This window comes from Pipra filicauda, unplaced genomic scaffold (assembly GCF_003945595.2).
Source record: "Pipra filicauda isolate LSUMZ 115617 unplaced genomic scaffold, ASM394559v2 scaffold80_size11013439_pilon, whole genome shotgun sequence".
Classification (NCBI taxonomy): Eukaryota; Metazoa; Chordata; class Aves; order Passeriformes; family Pipridae; genus Pipra; species Pipra filicauda.
In genome coordinates, this window is record NW_024104987.1 from 10,384,834 (window position 1) to 10,398,611 (window position 13,778).

A 13,778-nucleotide genomic window follows, 5' to 3' on the forward strand; every position below is an offset into this window, starting at 1 on the left:
CTTGGAATTTCTCAAGAAGATAAAAAACTTTTCATAACTGTGTGACACAAAGCACCTTCAGCAAGAGCTACCATGGGGCAGCCAGCATGTGCAGTTCCCAGCCCTTGAAGCCAGTGGGACCAGTTAACCCAACCACAGGTAAATGGTGTCAAGAGCAACACAGCATTTCCTTGAACATGAGAACACCAGTTCTTGTGCTGGTGGGGCTGGGAGGTCCTCTGCCACCTGCAGGGAATGCTGCCCCTTCTTTTGGGGAAATCTCCACCTGGGATAGTAACTGGAGGGATTTGGAAGTGCCTGTGCTCATGTGGCTTCTCCCAGATTTTTTAGAGGGAGAGAGAGTGCTTTTGTTTTGTGCTTTAAAATGATACTTGTTTTATTTATTAGCTTGGAGCCTCCTAAAAACACCCTGCCTGGCAGTGTGAGCAGTGAAACCGTAAGTGAGAGGATGCCCTGGCCCTTCACTGTGGCCGTGGGCACTGACCTGTGAAGCCAAGCTGAGGTGCCCTGGGTGCTTCAAAGACCCCGGTTTGGGACAGTATCGTTAAGGGAATGTTCAAGTGATCATCCACCCAGCTGTCATATGACCCAGGTTTTGTTTAAAACTCAGTCTTGCTGATCGGTCTAAGCCTCGATGTGTGGCCTTGGTCTAAAGTAAGTGCTGGTTGACTAATCTAAGTTACTTGGGAAGTGTTATAAGAATTACCAGTGAAACAATGCCCTCGGGAAGATAAGCCCTCCCTTGTTAAGCGGTGACATAGCTCCCTGATTTTAACCCCCATCATCTTTTATACTTGGGTGCATTGCTGAGCCTTGTAATTAGTTAAATCTGTTCCTATAATCAAAAGCCATCCCCACACTCCACTGCTCTGTGACGGTTTCCAAGATTTACGTGATTAACTTGGCGGAGGCAGTGGGTGGCTAATTGGATAAGCTTTAATCTTCACACCACCAAAGCGAAACAGGGGAAGATCAGAGGAAGGAGGAAGTTCTGCTGTGTTGTGTGGGAAGGTAGTTACCAAACATGTCAAAAAGATTATTGTAACGAGCAGACCCGTTGTCATGACCCAACCTACAAGAACAGGGCAGATCACTGGGGGGAGGGAGGGAGCGAGCGCTGCAAATTATTTCAAATTTGCTTGCCTTGGCTTTTTTTTTAACGGGCAGAAATAGTTGTGCTCTTTTTAGCAAGCAGAGAGCTTTATGTTCTGTTTGCTTTAGTTAAGTAATTTTGTCAGATGTTCCCCTGGATTTTGTATCCTTGCTAATTGAACTGCTGAACTGGGTCGACTGAAATGGATTTTCCACCTTCAGAAGTGCAGTTTCCATCGTGTTCCATTGTGAACCTGGTGGCAGTTGTGAGACTAGGAAATAGAAGAGCATATTTAATCCCCCAAAGCAATGAAGAAAGCCAGGTGATGTGTAAAACTGCATTTCAGGTGTGTGTGTCTTTGTCTAACCAAGCCAGATTCCCAGCCTTGATAAGTACCTGTAAGTTTTAATGGAGGTGTGAAGGACTGGAATGCAGAAGAGTCCCAGCTCCTCTGTGCTGTTGCCCAAGACATCCAGCTGGTTGTGGCACAGCAGGGCAGGCTGGGTGTGCTCTGGTGTTCAGCATCACCAGGGTGCTTAAGGGAGATGGTGTGGTTTACAATAAGTGGTTCTTAGTTGCTTCTAGCAAAAATATTCCTGTTTAATTGTGACAAATAAAGAGATGAAGTCCCACGGCCACACTATAATGTTCAGTGAGAAGAGGTGAAGAGCTCTCACGTGTGGCTGTGAATGTGGTGGGAAGTGTGCCTGGACTCACTGAGTGCTGGGTTATTTCCCAGCAGTGCTGATCCATCTCCCGGCCAGGAGATGTCCCCAGTTCACCACAATTCCTCCAGGAACTCCGACACAGGTTCTGGGCTGTGCTTGGATCCCCTTCAGCCTGAGCCCGTGTCAGCAGGTTCTTGGCCCCTCCTGGCCCCGCTGATCCTGGTGCAGAGTGAACTCCTGACACGGGGCTCTGGCCACAGAATGCTCAGGGAAGAGGACCTGGACTCGATTAAACAAGCCAAAACAATTACAAAATATAAACTTAGCTCTTAGTGTGATTAAAAAACTTGAGAATTTGAGAGACCCTGAAAGCACTCTCTGTTCTTGTGTTCTTTGTGGAATTGCTTTGGGAAAGGACAGGGAAAAGGTAAAATGGGAATAAAAAACAGAGTTTGAAAAACAGAAAGCAAAATCTGCTGTGGAGGAGCAAATCTTACCACGACTTGTCCCCAAACCTGAGTTGCAGTTCTGGGTTTAGGTGACTCTCAGTCTCTCATACAAGATTTGTCTTGTAGGAGAAACCCATGAGGAGCTACAAGGCAGAAACCAGAAATCTGGTATTGAGAAAAATACTTAAGTGGTGTTTCATTTTACTGCTTGGATTTATGTGCCCTGAACACGGAGAATTTGGTTTCCATTGTCACCAGGGAACTGTCTGTAACATGAACAACCTCAAGTCATAATTCTTTTAAAAGAAAACCCATCATATGATTATTTTTTCATTCAAAAGTGTGTGTTCCTGGCTTCTTGTTCAGGTTGATGCCACATTAGGAAGTGTAGGAGGGGAGCTGTGTGATGTCCATCAGCAGTTTTTGAAATGCAGGAATGTTGCTGTTGAGGTTTAGTCAGGATTGCAGGGAATTAGAAGTCTCATCTGATTTGCATCTGTATTAGCAGAATGCATCCTTTTACTGTTGGAAGCTTTGAGTCTGTAGCAGTGTTTTTATAAGTTTGTGTTTTGATCGTGGAGCAAACACAGGAACAACAATGTGTATTCCCAGGAATATACATTCTTTTTGTGGCAGTTTTGAATGCTGTGTGTTCTACCTGCAAACACCATTTGATATGGATATATTATACAATACATTGTGCACATTCAATATATGATACAGTATATGGTATACATTTCAATATATGATACAGTATATGGTATACATTTCAATATATGATACAGTATATGGTATACATTTCAATATATGATACAGTACATGGTATACATTTCAATGTATTATACAATATGTGGTACATTTCACTCTGTACTTTGATTATTCACTGCAAAATGAATTCTCTCCTTCCTTACCACTTCCAGTGGCAGTGTTATGGGGCCTGTGAGATGGATTTGTTATTGGAGATCGTGGGATTCTTTCCTGTCTGATTTCTTCTGGGATTGCAGAGAACCCCGTGGAGTGCAGGAAATGCTTGTCCTGCTGTCTGTCAGCCTCTCTGGGAGGGGCAAATTATACAACAAGGGGGGGTGTTTGTGTTGAAAATTACTTACTGAAGTTATTTTCAGATCCAGCCTAATGACAGGAGGGGTCAAACGAGGTGTCACCAACCCGTGGCTCTTGGAAGAACCGGAGGAAACCAGAGGGCTTGGCTTTGATGATCTCAGGCAGCAGCAGAGAAGGATCATAGAAGGTACAGGAGTCTTTGTGGTAGTTGTGGGCATCTCTGGCACTCTGAGAGGAGCCCTTATTTGAATATCAACACACCCACCTGTGCTGGAGTTTTCTTACCTGGAGTTGTCAAACATAACAGTTCCAGGTGGATGTTTTCTGTGTTGGCAGGAGCAGCATTGTGCTTGCCATGTTCTTAACTAGAAGCATCTTCTTCAATCAGATTTTGAAAGGCCTGATTTTGACCATGTTCATGGTTTTGGTTTGCAGTGGTGATCACAGTAATTGCACTGGGTGTAGTGGTGCTGGTGGGTGCACGAGATGGATTGTTGAGTTGGAACTAGGTGGGAATGAACTCATCCAAAAGGAGTCTTTAGATTTTGGCCCTCAGCATCCTTAAGGAATCTGTAACTTTGGAAGTGTTGGAAAACCTCAGCCTGAGGACATCAGGTGGTTAATGAGGTCATTTCCATGCAATCAAAGTGTTGGAAGTGACTGAATGAAATCAGACTCCAGATAAGACCCACTTCAGCCTGCATGGAAATACCTGTCGATGCTGCTCAGATGTTCTGAGCTCTGTCTGGATGGTCCAGAAGAAACCTCAACCTGAGTTTTTAATTACACCATGAGTAATTAAAGGGAGGCTGAAAGAGGTGTTGGGGGACCAGACCTTCATCCTGTTGAAGGGAAGGGGGTCCTGCCCATCCTGGAGTGCAGCCACTGCCAGTCTTGCTCTGTGCAGCATCACTGCTGTGCAGGTGGTCAGAGCACCGACCCTCCAGCCTCCTGCAGCTCTTCTTGTGCCACTTCCTGGCAGATTTGGGCAAGGAGAGCTGCACATTTTGGATAAGGGGCTTCCTGAGGCCTATGTGGTGCCAACAGACTGGCAGTTCCTCACAAAGGAGTGTCTGCAGAGGTGGCAGCACATCAATTTTATCTGCCCCGTGTCCCCTCTCCCTCAGGCTCTCTCACACATTTTGGATCCTCTTGCAGCTTTAAAAAGCCATTTGAATTCTTTGGTGTTTGCATCACCTGTTTTCTTTTATCCATGTTAAAAGTTGCTTGGAAAATTTAAGAAGGCTAATCAGGAGCTCACTCTGTGCCAGAAAATCCCCTGCATTTATGACTGAGTAACAACTGAATGTTGAATTCTTGGATTTTATTTTCTTTTTTCTTTTGGGACCCTCAGTAAAGTGTCCCAGCCAGAGCAGAGGAATTAATTACCCATCATTTCCATTATTTTAAGAGCGCTGTTCCCATAATGATTAGTTTTCATGTTGTGTTGATGTATTTTACTTAATACATTTTAGCTCTCTAAGCACAGGGTGGATCTTTTTATTCACTTCTATGTAGTTTGTGTAACCTGGCACATCAGCAGCTTTTTCATGTAATCTAATATATTTTTCTGGTGCAGAACAAGATGCAGGACTTGATGCTCTTTCTTCAATCATATCACGGCAAAAGCAAATGGGACAGGAAATTGGGAATGAGCTGGATGAACAGAATGGTAAGAACAAGATTTTGCCTCACTTTTTTGTAAGACTGGGATTTATTTTTTTTCACTCCTCATACAACTCCACTTCTCTCTGCCCACAAAGTAACCAGATGACACTGTAAAGTTTATTTATGAGCAACCACTGCAGATTCTCTCTGTTCATCACCTGGTTTTATTGTGTTTCCCTCCAGTCCCAGTTGTGTGTGTGCAGTGTCTTAACGCTTGGGAAGTTTTTCCCAAGCCTGTCTTTTGAGCAAAATTAATTTTGTACTTAATCTTTTGCATTTTTCTGTTTTATGACAGTTTTTATGGTAAGCTTTTATGTGTTGCAGGGTTTCACTTGAGCGTTTTCGTTCCGTGTCTTTCCTTATTAACTACATGGAAAAGTCTTGAGCCAGCGATTAAAGGAGAAACGTTGCATTGTTTGCTACAAATGATTTGGATTTGGAAGGTTTCATGGCAGCAAGTGTCAAATTAAGTGCAATAGTGAACTAGAAGAGCACCCATGTTCTTTAAAACAAGCCAGAGTCCAAATGGTGGAATTGCTCTCCTGGTGAATACGCTTTGTTACTCACTTAATTGTCCACATGACATGAACTGGCCCTGGGAGAGCAGATCCTCCAGCCCTCCTGACTTTTTCATTTCTTACAATATGGTAATAGTTCAATTAGAGCCGTGGAGCCCTGCCAGCTTTCTCCCTCACACAAAGGCTTCACCCATATGGCTTATCCTTGGCTTGTGTTGTGCTTCACCACTGAGAGGGGAAATGTCCTTTTACTTGCTAATAAATGATACCCTTAAATCAGCTTCTTCCTGCGAGGAAATTTCCCCCCTCGCATCTCTCTGCGTGTCTGCTCAGAGTGAGGGGTTCCCAAATTAACATGATGTACTACTTGGGAGCCCCATTCTGAAGGGGAGTTAAGTCAGAGGGTGACTTTCTCCTGTTTGCCTTTTGTATGCAGCTAAATCCAGGAGGGAGATGAAATGGCTAGAGCATGTCTTTGTTTATTAATCTGAAGGTTGTTAAGGAATGGTTTGTGCAGCTGGGAGAGACTATGCTTAGTGGTCTTGTCATATTTTGATCCTCTGCCTCATGTGAGTAAAGACATTTTCAATTAGGAATCTCTGTTCGTAGGTTTCTTCTACTAATCGTTGCTTAAAAAGTCATATTAATTGCCTTTTTTTGCTCTAAATAGAAAACAGGTGGGGAGCATGAGCGTGTTTACTGATTCTCTGTGAAACCTTGGTTTCTCATCAGGAAAATACATGATCTGTGTCTCATTTCCCTCTGTTGGGGGTGGGGGATGTTTCCCCAAACCCGTATGTTTTTGGGACCCTGAAGGTACTGTTTTGTGCCGTCACATTTCCGCATGACGTGCCAGACTTTTTCTAGCAATGAGCCTCGAAACATCTGTGAAATGGGAATGTATTTAACCTTCCTTTTTACAAATAATGCAAATAGTGCCAGTGTTGTCTGTCTTGTGTTTTCATGTGGGCTCTTCTTTGAGCTTCAGGCAACTCTTTAGAGAAACATGGAAACTTTCCCGAGTGCTCGGAGTAAGAAATGGTGAGGATTGTCTGTGCTGACTGCAGCCAGGTCCTGAGAAGACTGCTCAGATCCTGAGAAAACTGCTCAGATCCTGAGAAAACTGCTCAGATCCTGAGAAAGCTGCTCAGATCCTGAGAAAGCTGCTCAGATCCTGAGAAAGCTGCTCGGATCCTGAGAAAGCTGCTCAGATCCTGAGAAAACTGCTCAGATCCTGAGAAAGCTGCTCAGATCCTGAGAAAGCTGCTCGGATCCTGAGAAAGCTGCTCAGATCCTGAGAAAACTGCTCAGATCCTGAGAAAGCTGCTCAGATCCTGAGAAAACTGCTCAGATCCTGAGAAAGCTGCTCAGATCCTGAGAAAACTGCTCAGATCCTGAGAAAGCTGCTCAGATCCTGAGAAAACTGCTCAGATCCTGAGAAAGCTGCTCAGATCCTGAGAAAACTGCTCAGATCCTGAGAAAGCTGCTCAGATCCTGAGAAAGCTGCTCAGATCCTGAGAAAACTGCTCAGATCCTGAGAAGACTGCTCAGATCCTGAGAAAGCTGCTCAGATCCTGAGAAAGCTGCTCAGATCCTGAGAAAACTGCTCAGATCCTGAGAAAACTGAGATCTGCTCCTCGCTGTCCTAGAACTATGAGCATGAGACCTGCCAGCCATGTACAGAGTGTCATTTGTAGATGTTTAAGCTGTCCAAAATAGGTGGGAAATAGCCTGACTTTCCAGATGGGGGAGCAGATCACTCAGCACTTGGCTTCATCACTGCTGGGCAAGTGGAACTCCCATGTTTCCTCTGACTTTATACAATCTATGTGTTTTTGGGTTTTATTTTTTTTGCGGATACAGGGGGATAAGGTTGGGCATTTCGTTGCCACTGGCACCATGGAAAAGCTGAACTCCCTTGCAATATTTTCCAGGGGCTGCTTTCCCTGTGCACATCTTGCTTCGTGCCCTGTGCTTAACCATGTGCAGACTGTGCTCAGGCTCTCTGCCAAGCCCGTGTCACTGCTCCACGCTCAGGTTGATGAGGATAACTGCCCTGTAATTTCCCCTTCCTTGGAATCTCTTTCCTTCCTAGTGCTGAGTGATAATGGCATGGGCTGTATTGTGGGGAGGCAGGGGAAGTTCATCTTCATTAAGTGCTGCTTCAGTATTTCTTTTTCTTTGAGTCAAATTTTCCACCAAATTGCCCGTTCTGTGGGAAGCTTGACTTCCACTCCCTGACCTGCTTTGGATGTTCCCACCTTCTGCAACTAAGTAGGTGCCTTTAGCTTGTTCTGTTATTATGATAAAATATGGCTTTATGCAGAGGGAGCTGATAATGTCCATTAATGAATCAGATTTTAGGGAGTTTTGTACTTATTTTCCAGACAACTTGTTCCTCAACCTGCTTTTTCCATTCCCTGGCAGCTCAGACTCTGCTCAGTGCAGATACTTGCACTTCCCAGCTCTCTGAGGTGGCCAGAGGCATTTTCCCTGGAGTGCCAGTTGGTGTAGCTGTGCATTTGCAGATGTACAAGTTCTGAGGGATCCTGATTAATTATGCAAAGTTTACTTCTCGAGTAGAGTTGGTACATGTGAATTCTTTTGTGTTTGTTAAATGACTGAAAAATGATTAAACTTTGCCTTTGGAAGGGAGGTTACTTGGCTGTATCTGTTTTTCCTGCCCTGCTGTGCTGACAGGCAGGAGGAGGAGCAGTACTGGAGGTTTGTGGGAGGGTGTCCCTGGGCTGTGGTGGTTGCTGTGCCCTCTGGAAGGGTTGGTGGGTGACACCAACCTCGCTTTGCTCCACGTCTTTCCACTCTGAGCATCCTCTGTAGTCAGCAGGGATTGCCCAGGTGGGATCCCCCCAGCCTGCCTGGCACAGCAGGTCCTGGAAAAGCCTCTTTCCCACAAGGATAAAGCCAGCCTGGGCTCGGATGGAGGTGGCTGCTTTGCACAGCAATTGAATCCCATCCTTGGATTTCACTGCCATGTGTCCAAGGTTTAATTGGAGTCTCATGTCCTTCTTCACTGAGGTTTTCAGGATATCCCTGTCCTGCACTTTTTGTGGCTCTGCTTAAATCCTATGGGCCTTTACAAACCTCCTGAGTGGGGTATTTTGCACTGATGAGCAAAGTAGAGGCAGGGTACCGGGAGACATTGTTTTTTTCCAGCCTCGGGAGTCTGCTAGCAGTGGGGATTAGCAAAAGAATTTTCCCATCATTAGCTCCAAATTTGGCCCCAGAAAACTTTCTGTAATCCTTTCATCTGTTCCATAAAAAAAAAAAAAGAAAGAAAATAGTGTAAATGGCCTCTGGCCCTGTTGATGAGGCAATCTAATCTAGTGCAATAATTGTGGAAGAATGCTTTCAGAAATTGTGAATGCTGTTTGTTTTACCCTTATAGAGATGTTGTTTTCTCATTGTGACATGCTTGCATGAGAATGTAGTACTCTGGGATGGATGGTAAATATGGGAGCTTGCAAAATTTGTCATGTTTGGCATTTTTACCCTGTCACTGTCCTTTTGTTTCCAGGTCCTTTAAAGTTTGTATCAGAGCAGAAATAAGTTCATAAATAGATAAGCTGCAAAGCCGGACACTGTTTATGTCCTTTCAATGGTTAAGAGAATGCTGTGCACAGTCGGGATGTTCTCGACCAAAACATCATTTTAAGTAAATGATCTCTCATAATAATCCTTTAATTATATGGTTATGTAACATTTTTAATTTCTCGTCAAAGTCAAATTTCCAAAACCAACCAAAAATTGTAGCATTATGTCTTTGTTTATAATAGCTTTGCAAATCAAGGTTGCTGTGTCACCTCTGGTCACAGTGGGTGGCACAAAAGCCTCCACGGAGGACTCAGCTCGGCCTGGCGTGTGATTTTTGTTACCCTCACATGACATCAAAATACTTGAGACTGGAGCCCTGGTCTGGCTGTTGTTCTAAACACACATGGAGAAATATTCTTGTATCATCAATAAAGTGAGTGAAAGTATTTGTGGTGATGCAGAGACTTATGGAAAACAGCACCAGGAATGTGATTCCCCTCTCCCAGGTCAGGGCTCAGCCAGGAGCCCATCACTCCTGGTGCAAACAGCCCAGTCAGAGCATGGTCAGTAAAGGGCTTCTCGTAGAGATTCTTTACATATCTCTTGCATAATCAAAAAGGAACCCTGCAGTTGTTTCACATTTCTGTTTGTTAATATAATACAAACTAATTACCATTGTGTATGGGAGATGTTTGAGTTATGAGACTCAGACCAGTGGGGCTGTGCATACATTGCATCATTGTTAGGACTCGTTTGTAAATAAGAAATGATTGAAGATAAGATTTTTAGAAATGTTCATCATCTTGTCTAAACAGGATCTGGTCTCATCCTACGGAGTTACAGCCCTGCATGCTGGGACCCCCTTGGGAGATGACTCCAGTCCTGCTCGCTGGGCTTTGGAGGTGTTCAGCATTCCTTGGGAAAGGCTGAGCACCAGCAGGTTCAGCTTTTCTAAAAACCTCCATAGAGAAGCATATGTTTTTGATATTCAGATGTAAAATAACCATCCGTGGCCTGACTGACCTCGTACTATGCAGATCGATTTTAATTTTGCTTCCCGAGGTTATTGTGTGGAAATAGAAACAACTTCAGTGTTACTGGGGCACTGTTCTGTCTTTATTGCATTTTGTTTAGGTGGATTTAACCCTTCTTAGGGGGAAAAATTAGCCTACTTGTTAAAACACTGCTTTTTGTCACGAGTGATCTAAATAGTGCAATATTTAGGCTCCCCACTCAGAAATCAGGGAATGCCAAAATTGAGGTTACTGGCACTTCTTGCATGTATTTCTAGTCTTAAAACATTTGCATGGTGTTTTCTGCATGTCCTGCCTCATTTTGTGCATAGGACTCCATCTCTTCTGGGGTTGAATTGTGCATTTGTGGTGACAAAAACTATTTGTAAGGTCTCTGCCTCATTTCTTCCAGGTGTGGGAAAACGTTTAGTGAGTAAGGCAAGGGTTGTAAGAGGGTTTTGTGGCAGCAGCAGCAGATAAATGTTGCCTTAGAGCATAAAACTGCCTACTCCTGCCCAGCAGCTCCCTGTGATGGTGTTTAACTCATCTTAACTGAGCTTTTCCAGAAGTGATTCCCTCTGTGTGTCTGTCTTGGCACTGTAGGGACTGGTTTGCCGAGGTTTTGGGCATTGGCACTTGGCAGAACTTGGTGCAGGCTGTGCTCTGGGTGCAATGAATCATGGAATGGGGTGGGTTGGAAGGGACCTTTAAGGATCATCTAGTCCATCCCCCATGAAGTATTGAGGAATTCTACACTGAGGAATGTAGAATCATTTAGTTGTAAAAGACCTTCAACATCACTGAGTCCAACTGTAAGCCTGACACTGCCAAGTCCATCACTAAACCATGCCCTGAAATATATGAGAATATATTAAATACTGTGTGGAAGGATAGATAAGGTTTGGTTTGCATGTGGCTTTTCAAAAAAAAAAGAGGTTCAAACCCTCTTTTACTGAACATCCAAAATAAACCTTAACTATTAATTTTCCTGTTTTCCTTCAGAGGTGGGATGATAGTGTTTCATCTCCCAAGGAAGCTGTCAAAAATCAAACTACACTTGTACCTGCTGTCAGGAGGGGCATCGTGGGAAAGTCTGGGAGGGAGTTTTTAACTCTTCAGAGCTGACTTGGAGGTGCATGCAGCCCATAAGGAATGCAGCCTTGTGCTGGATGATGAGAAGAAAACCATCTATTTCATATCTGTCAAGGAAGTAACCCTGCCTGTGCTGCCTGCTGAAGAAGCAGGTGATGGAAACCAAGGTTACATTTTTCAATGTAAATTCAGAGTACCTACACAAAATAGTATTATTTAGGGTGTTTCCTAACCTTTTAAGTACAAGATTTTGCTGCTTCAGTGTTTCCAGTGTTTATTTATCTGTGAAATTTCCTGGTATTCTTAAAAATAAAGCTGGAAGAAGCAGGGAAGCTGCTGCAGTCTGGATCTGTCTGCCAGCCTGGGTCAGCAGCCAGATGGGAACCTACACAGGGACCTCTGGAGCTGCCGGGGTAATTTCACCGGTGTTGGATGATGTGGAGCAGCAGGAGGGAGGTGTGAGATGTCTTCTTGTGGCTTCACAGAGGGTTGCTGACAGCAGAGGGAAGAATAAGGAGTGATGATCTCCGTGCTGCCCTTCAGGCTCTGGTGGGATGGGTTTCCAGTCAAACTGGGACAGCAAAACACTCCTTGTAAGCACTGAGGAGATGACAGGTCTGTGGTAGCTCCCACTATGTCCTTGTAAGAGTCAGTTGTGTCAAATGGCTTTGGATATTTTTCTGTGGAAGAGCTTTATGAGTAGGGGGAAAGAATTAGGTGTCATTTGGACTTTAGAATGGCTTTGATGCTGTTGCATGAGACTTTCTTGTAAGTAGTCTATGGAAACATGGGTTCAAATGATTAGCCTTCAATAGGTGTGTTGTAGACTGGATGAATACACTTAGGAATTGGCTGTTCATAGGTGGAATAGAAACATGGCTGGAGTTGGGCTGTGGGGTCTGTCTGGTTCTGTTCAGCACTGTGGGTAAGACAGGGATGCTGAAGTATAAGTGTGTTTACTCACCTCCTATGTAATACAGAGATGGGAAAGACTTCAGCTCCCTTGGGAGTAGTGCCAGAACTCCTCTGAATGATCCTGAGAAACGAGAGTGAAATTACGTCCGGTTTCGTCCTTTGAAGAGCTGCCTGCAAAGGGTGACCCTTTCTGTAAGGTGTAGCAAAATACAGATGAGTGTAGTGAATAAAATCAACTCTTAAATGTGAACCAGTAGTGTGGAAAAGGCTGTGGAGAAGCCAGTGGTGTTTGGAGAACATGTGCTCCTTCGTTACTCTTGGCACCAAGGAGGACACAGCGTTGAGGGTGACGGGGACCTGGGGAGGGGGCACAGAGGGTCAGCACAAGTGTGATTTAAAGCTTTAATTCATCAGGATTGAGGAACTGCTGGGGCAGCTGAGTTTGCAGGAGAGAAGGCTGAGATGGGAACACAAGGTTCTTGAAGAGTGAAGCAAGCTGGTTCAAGGGGGGGGAGGCTTTTGGTGATAGGATTGAGTCGAGGTCAAAAGGAGCAGGAAAATCCTTCCAAGAGCAGCAGCAGAGCCTGTGTGAGGAGGTTGGGGAGGCCTTGTTGTGGGACATCTTTAAGAGAGCTTCAGCTGAGTTAGAGCTGGAGATGGACTAGACAACTTCTTATTTCCTGCTGTGACATTCTCTAGCTCTCTTTTCTCTCCCTTCTACAACTTGGCTTCCTTCAGACTTCTCATTCTGCTGCTTTTATTGAGCTGATCTTTAATCTCCCCTCCTGAATGTGTCTAATCCTCACTTTTGAAACTACCTGTCAGTATTCCAGCATTGTTGCTCAACTAGTTCCCCTCCTGGGTCCTTTTCCCTCTCCCTCTAACTTCTGTGTGTCTCCCTGTGGAAGCACTGGGGTTCTGCAGCTCCTGAGGCCACTGGAGAGCCTTAACGTGGAAGAAACGGCATTGTTCTGAAATGGCTCGGATATTTTGGCTGAAACTTTAATTTCATTTTATTTTTTTTTAAATCCATCTGGAAGCAGGCATCCAAGTTGGGAATCTTGAGCCTGAGTGGTTGCAGTTTTTCATCCTTTTAAAGCAACTGAAAATAGGGCTCCTCGTGGGAAGCAACAAATGGCCTCAATAGCGGGTCATGCTACCGAGCCTGTGTGTGGATTTTTGTTGCTCTCTGTGCACATAATAGTGGGAGATGATACTTTCAGTATTTTTTTACAGCTTGATGAAGCACTTTACAGAAACAGATAAACCAGCAAGGCACAACCTGGCTGGGGATAAAAGTGTCGTGGGCCCGGGCTCCCGCGTCCTCGCACACACACACACAATGAGTCTGTCTGGCCTCTTGGCACGGGCAGCCTTTTTCCTTGAACAGTTCAAGCCATAAAATAACTGTTCAACATTTGTCTTCTCAATTATGTGGATTTTTCCACAGTTAGTCAATCCCTACCTCACCCACCCCGCGGTGGGGAGGGGGAAGCTGTCTCCCTTCATCTGTCTGCACGGTGATCAGAAACGCTGGAGGAATTACCGCCGAGGAAAAATGGGGTTACAACTTTTTTTTTTTTTTTTAAGCCTTTCAGGCGTTTCTGATAAGAATTATGATCTTAAACATCGTGTTTGTTAAGCCTTGTCTTTAGTTTCCTAGCAGGGCTTGTGGAGAGCTCTAATAAGGACATAAGCCTCAACTTTTAGCACCTGAGAGATTCCCATCTGCTGCTTCAGGCGTTTGA

General features: G+C 44.5%; 1 protein-coding gene across 1 annotated transcript in view; it reads left to right on the plus strand.

Moving 5' to 3' along the window:
* The window catches only part of STX8 (syntaxin 8), a 107,574-nt gene that overhangs the window by 10,639 nt on the left and 83,157 nt on the right, over nucleotides 1-13,778 (plus strand). The window contains exons 5-6 of the mRNA XM_039390278.1: nucleotides 3,335-3,459; nucleotides 4,852-4,944. Of these exons, the coding sequence (XP_039246212.1) occupies nucleotides 3,335-3,459; nucleotides 4,852-4,944 (218 nt within the window). The remainder of the gene's footprint in view (nucleotides 1-3,334; nucleotides 3,460-4,851; nucleotides 4,945-13,778) is intronic.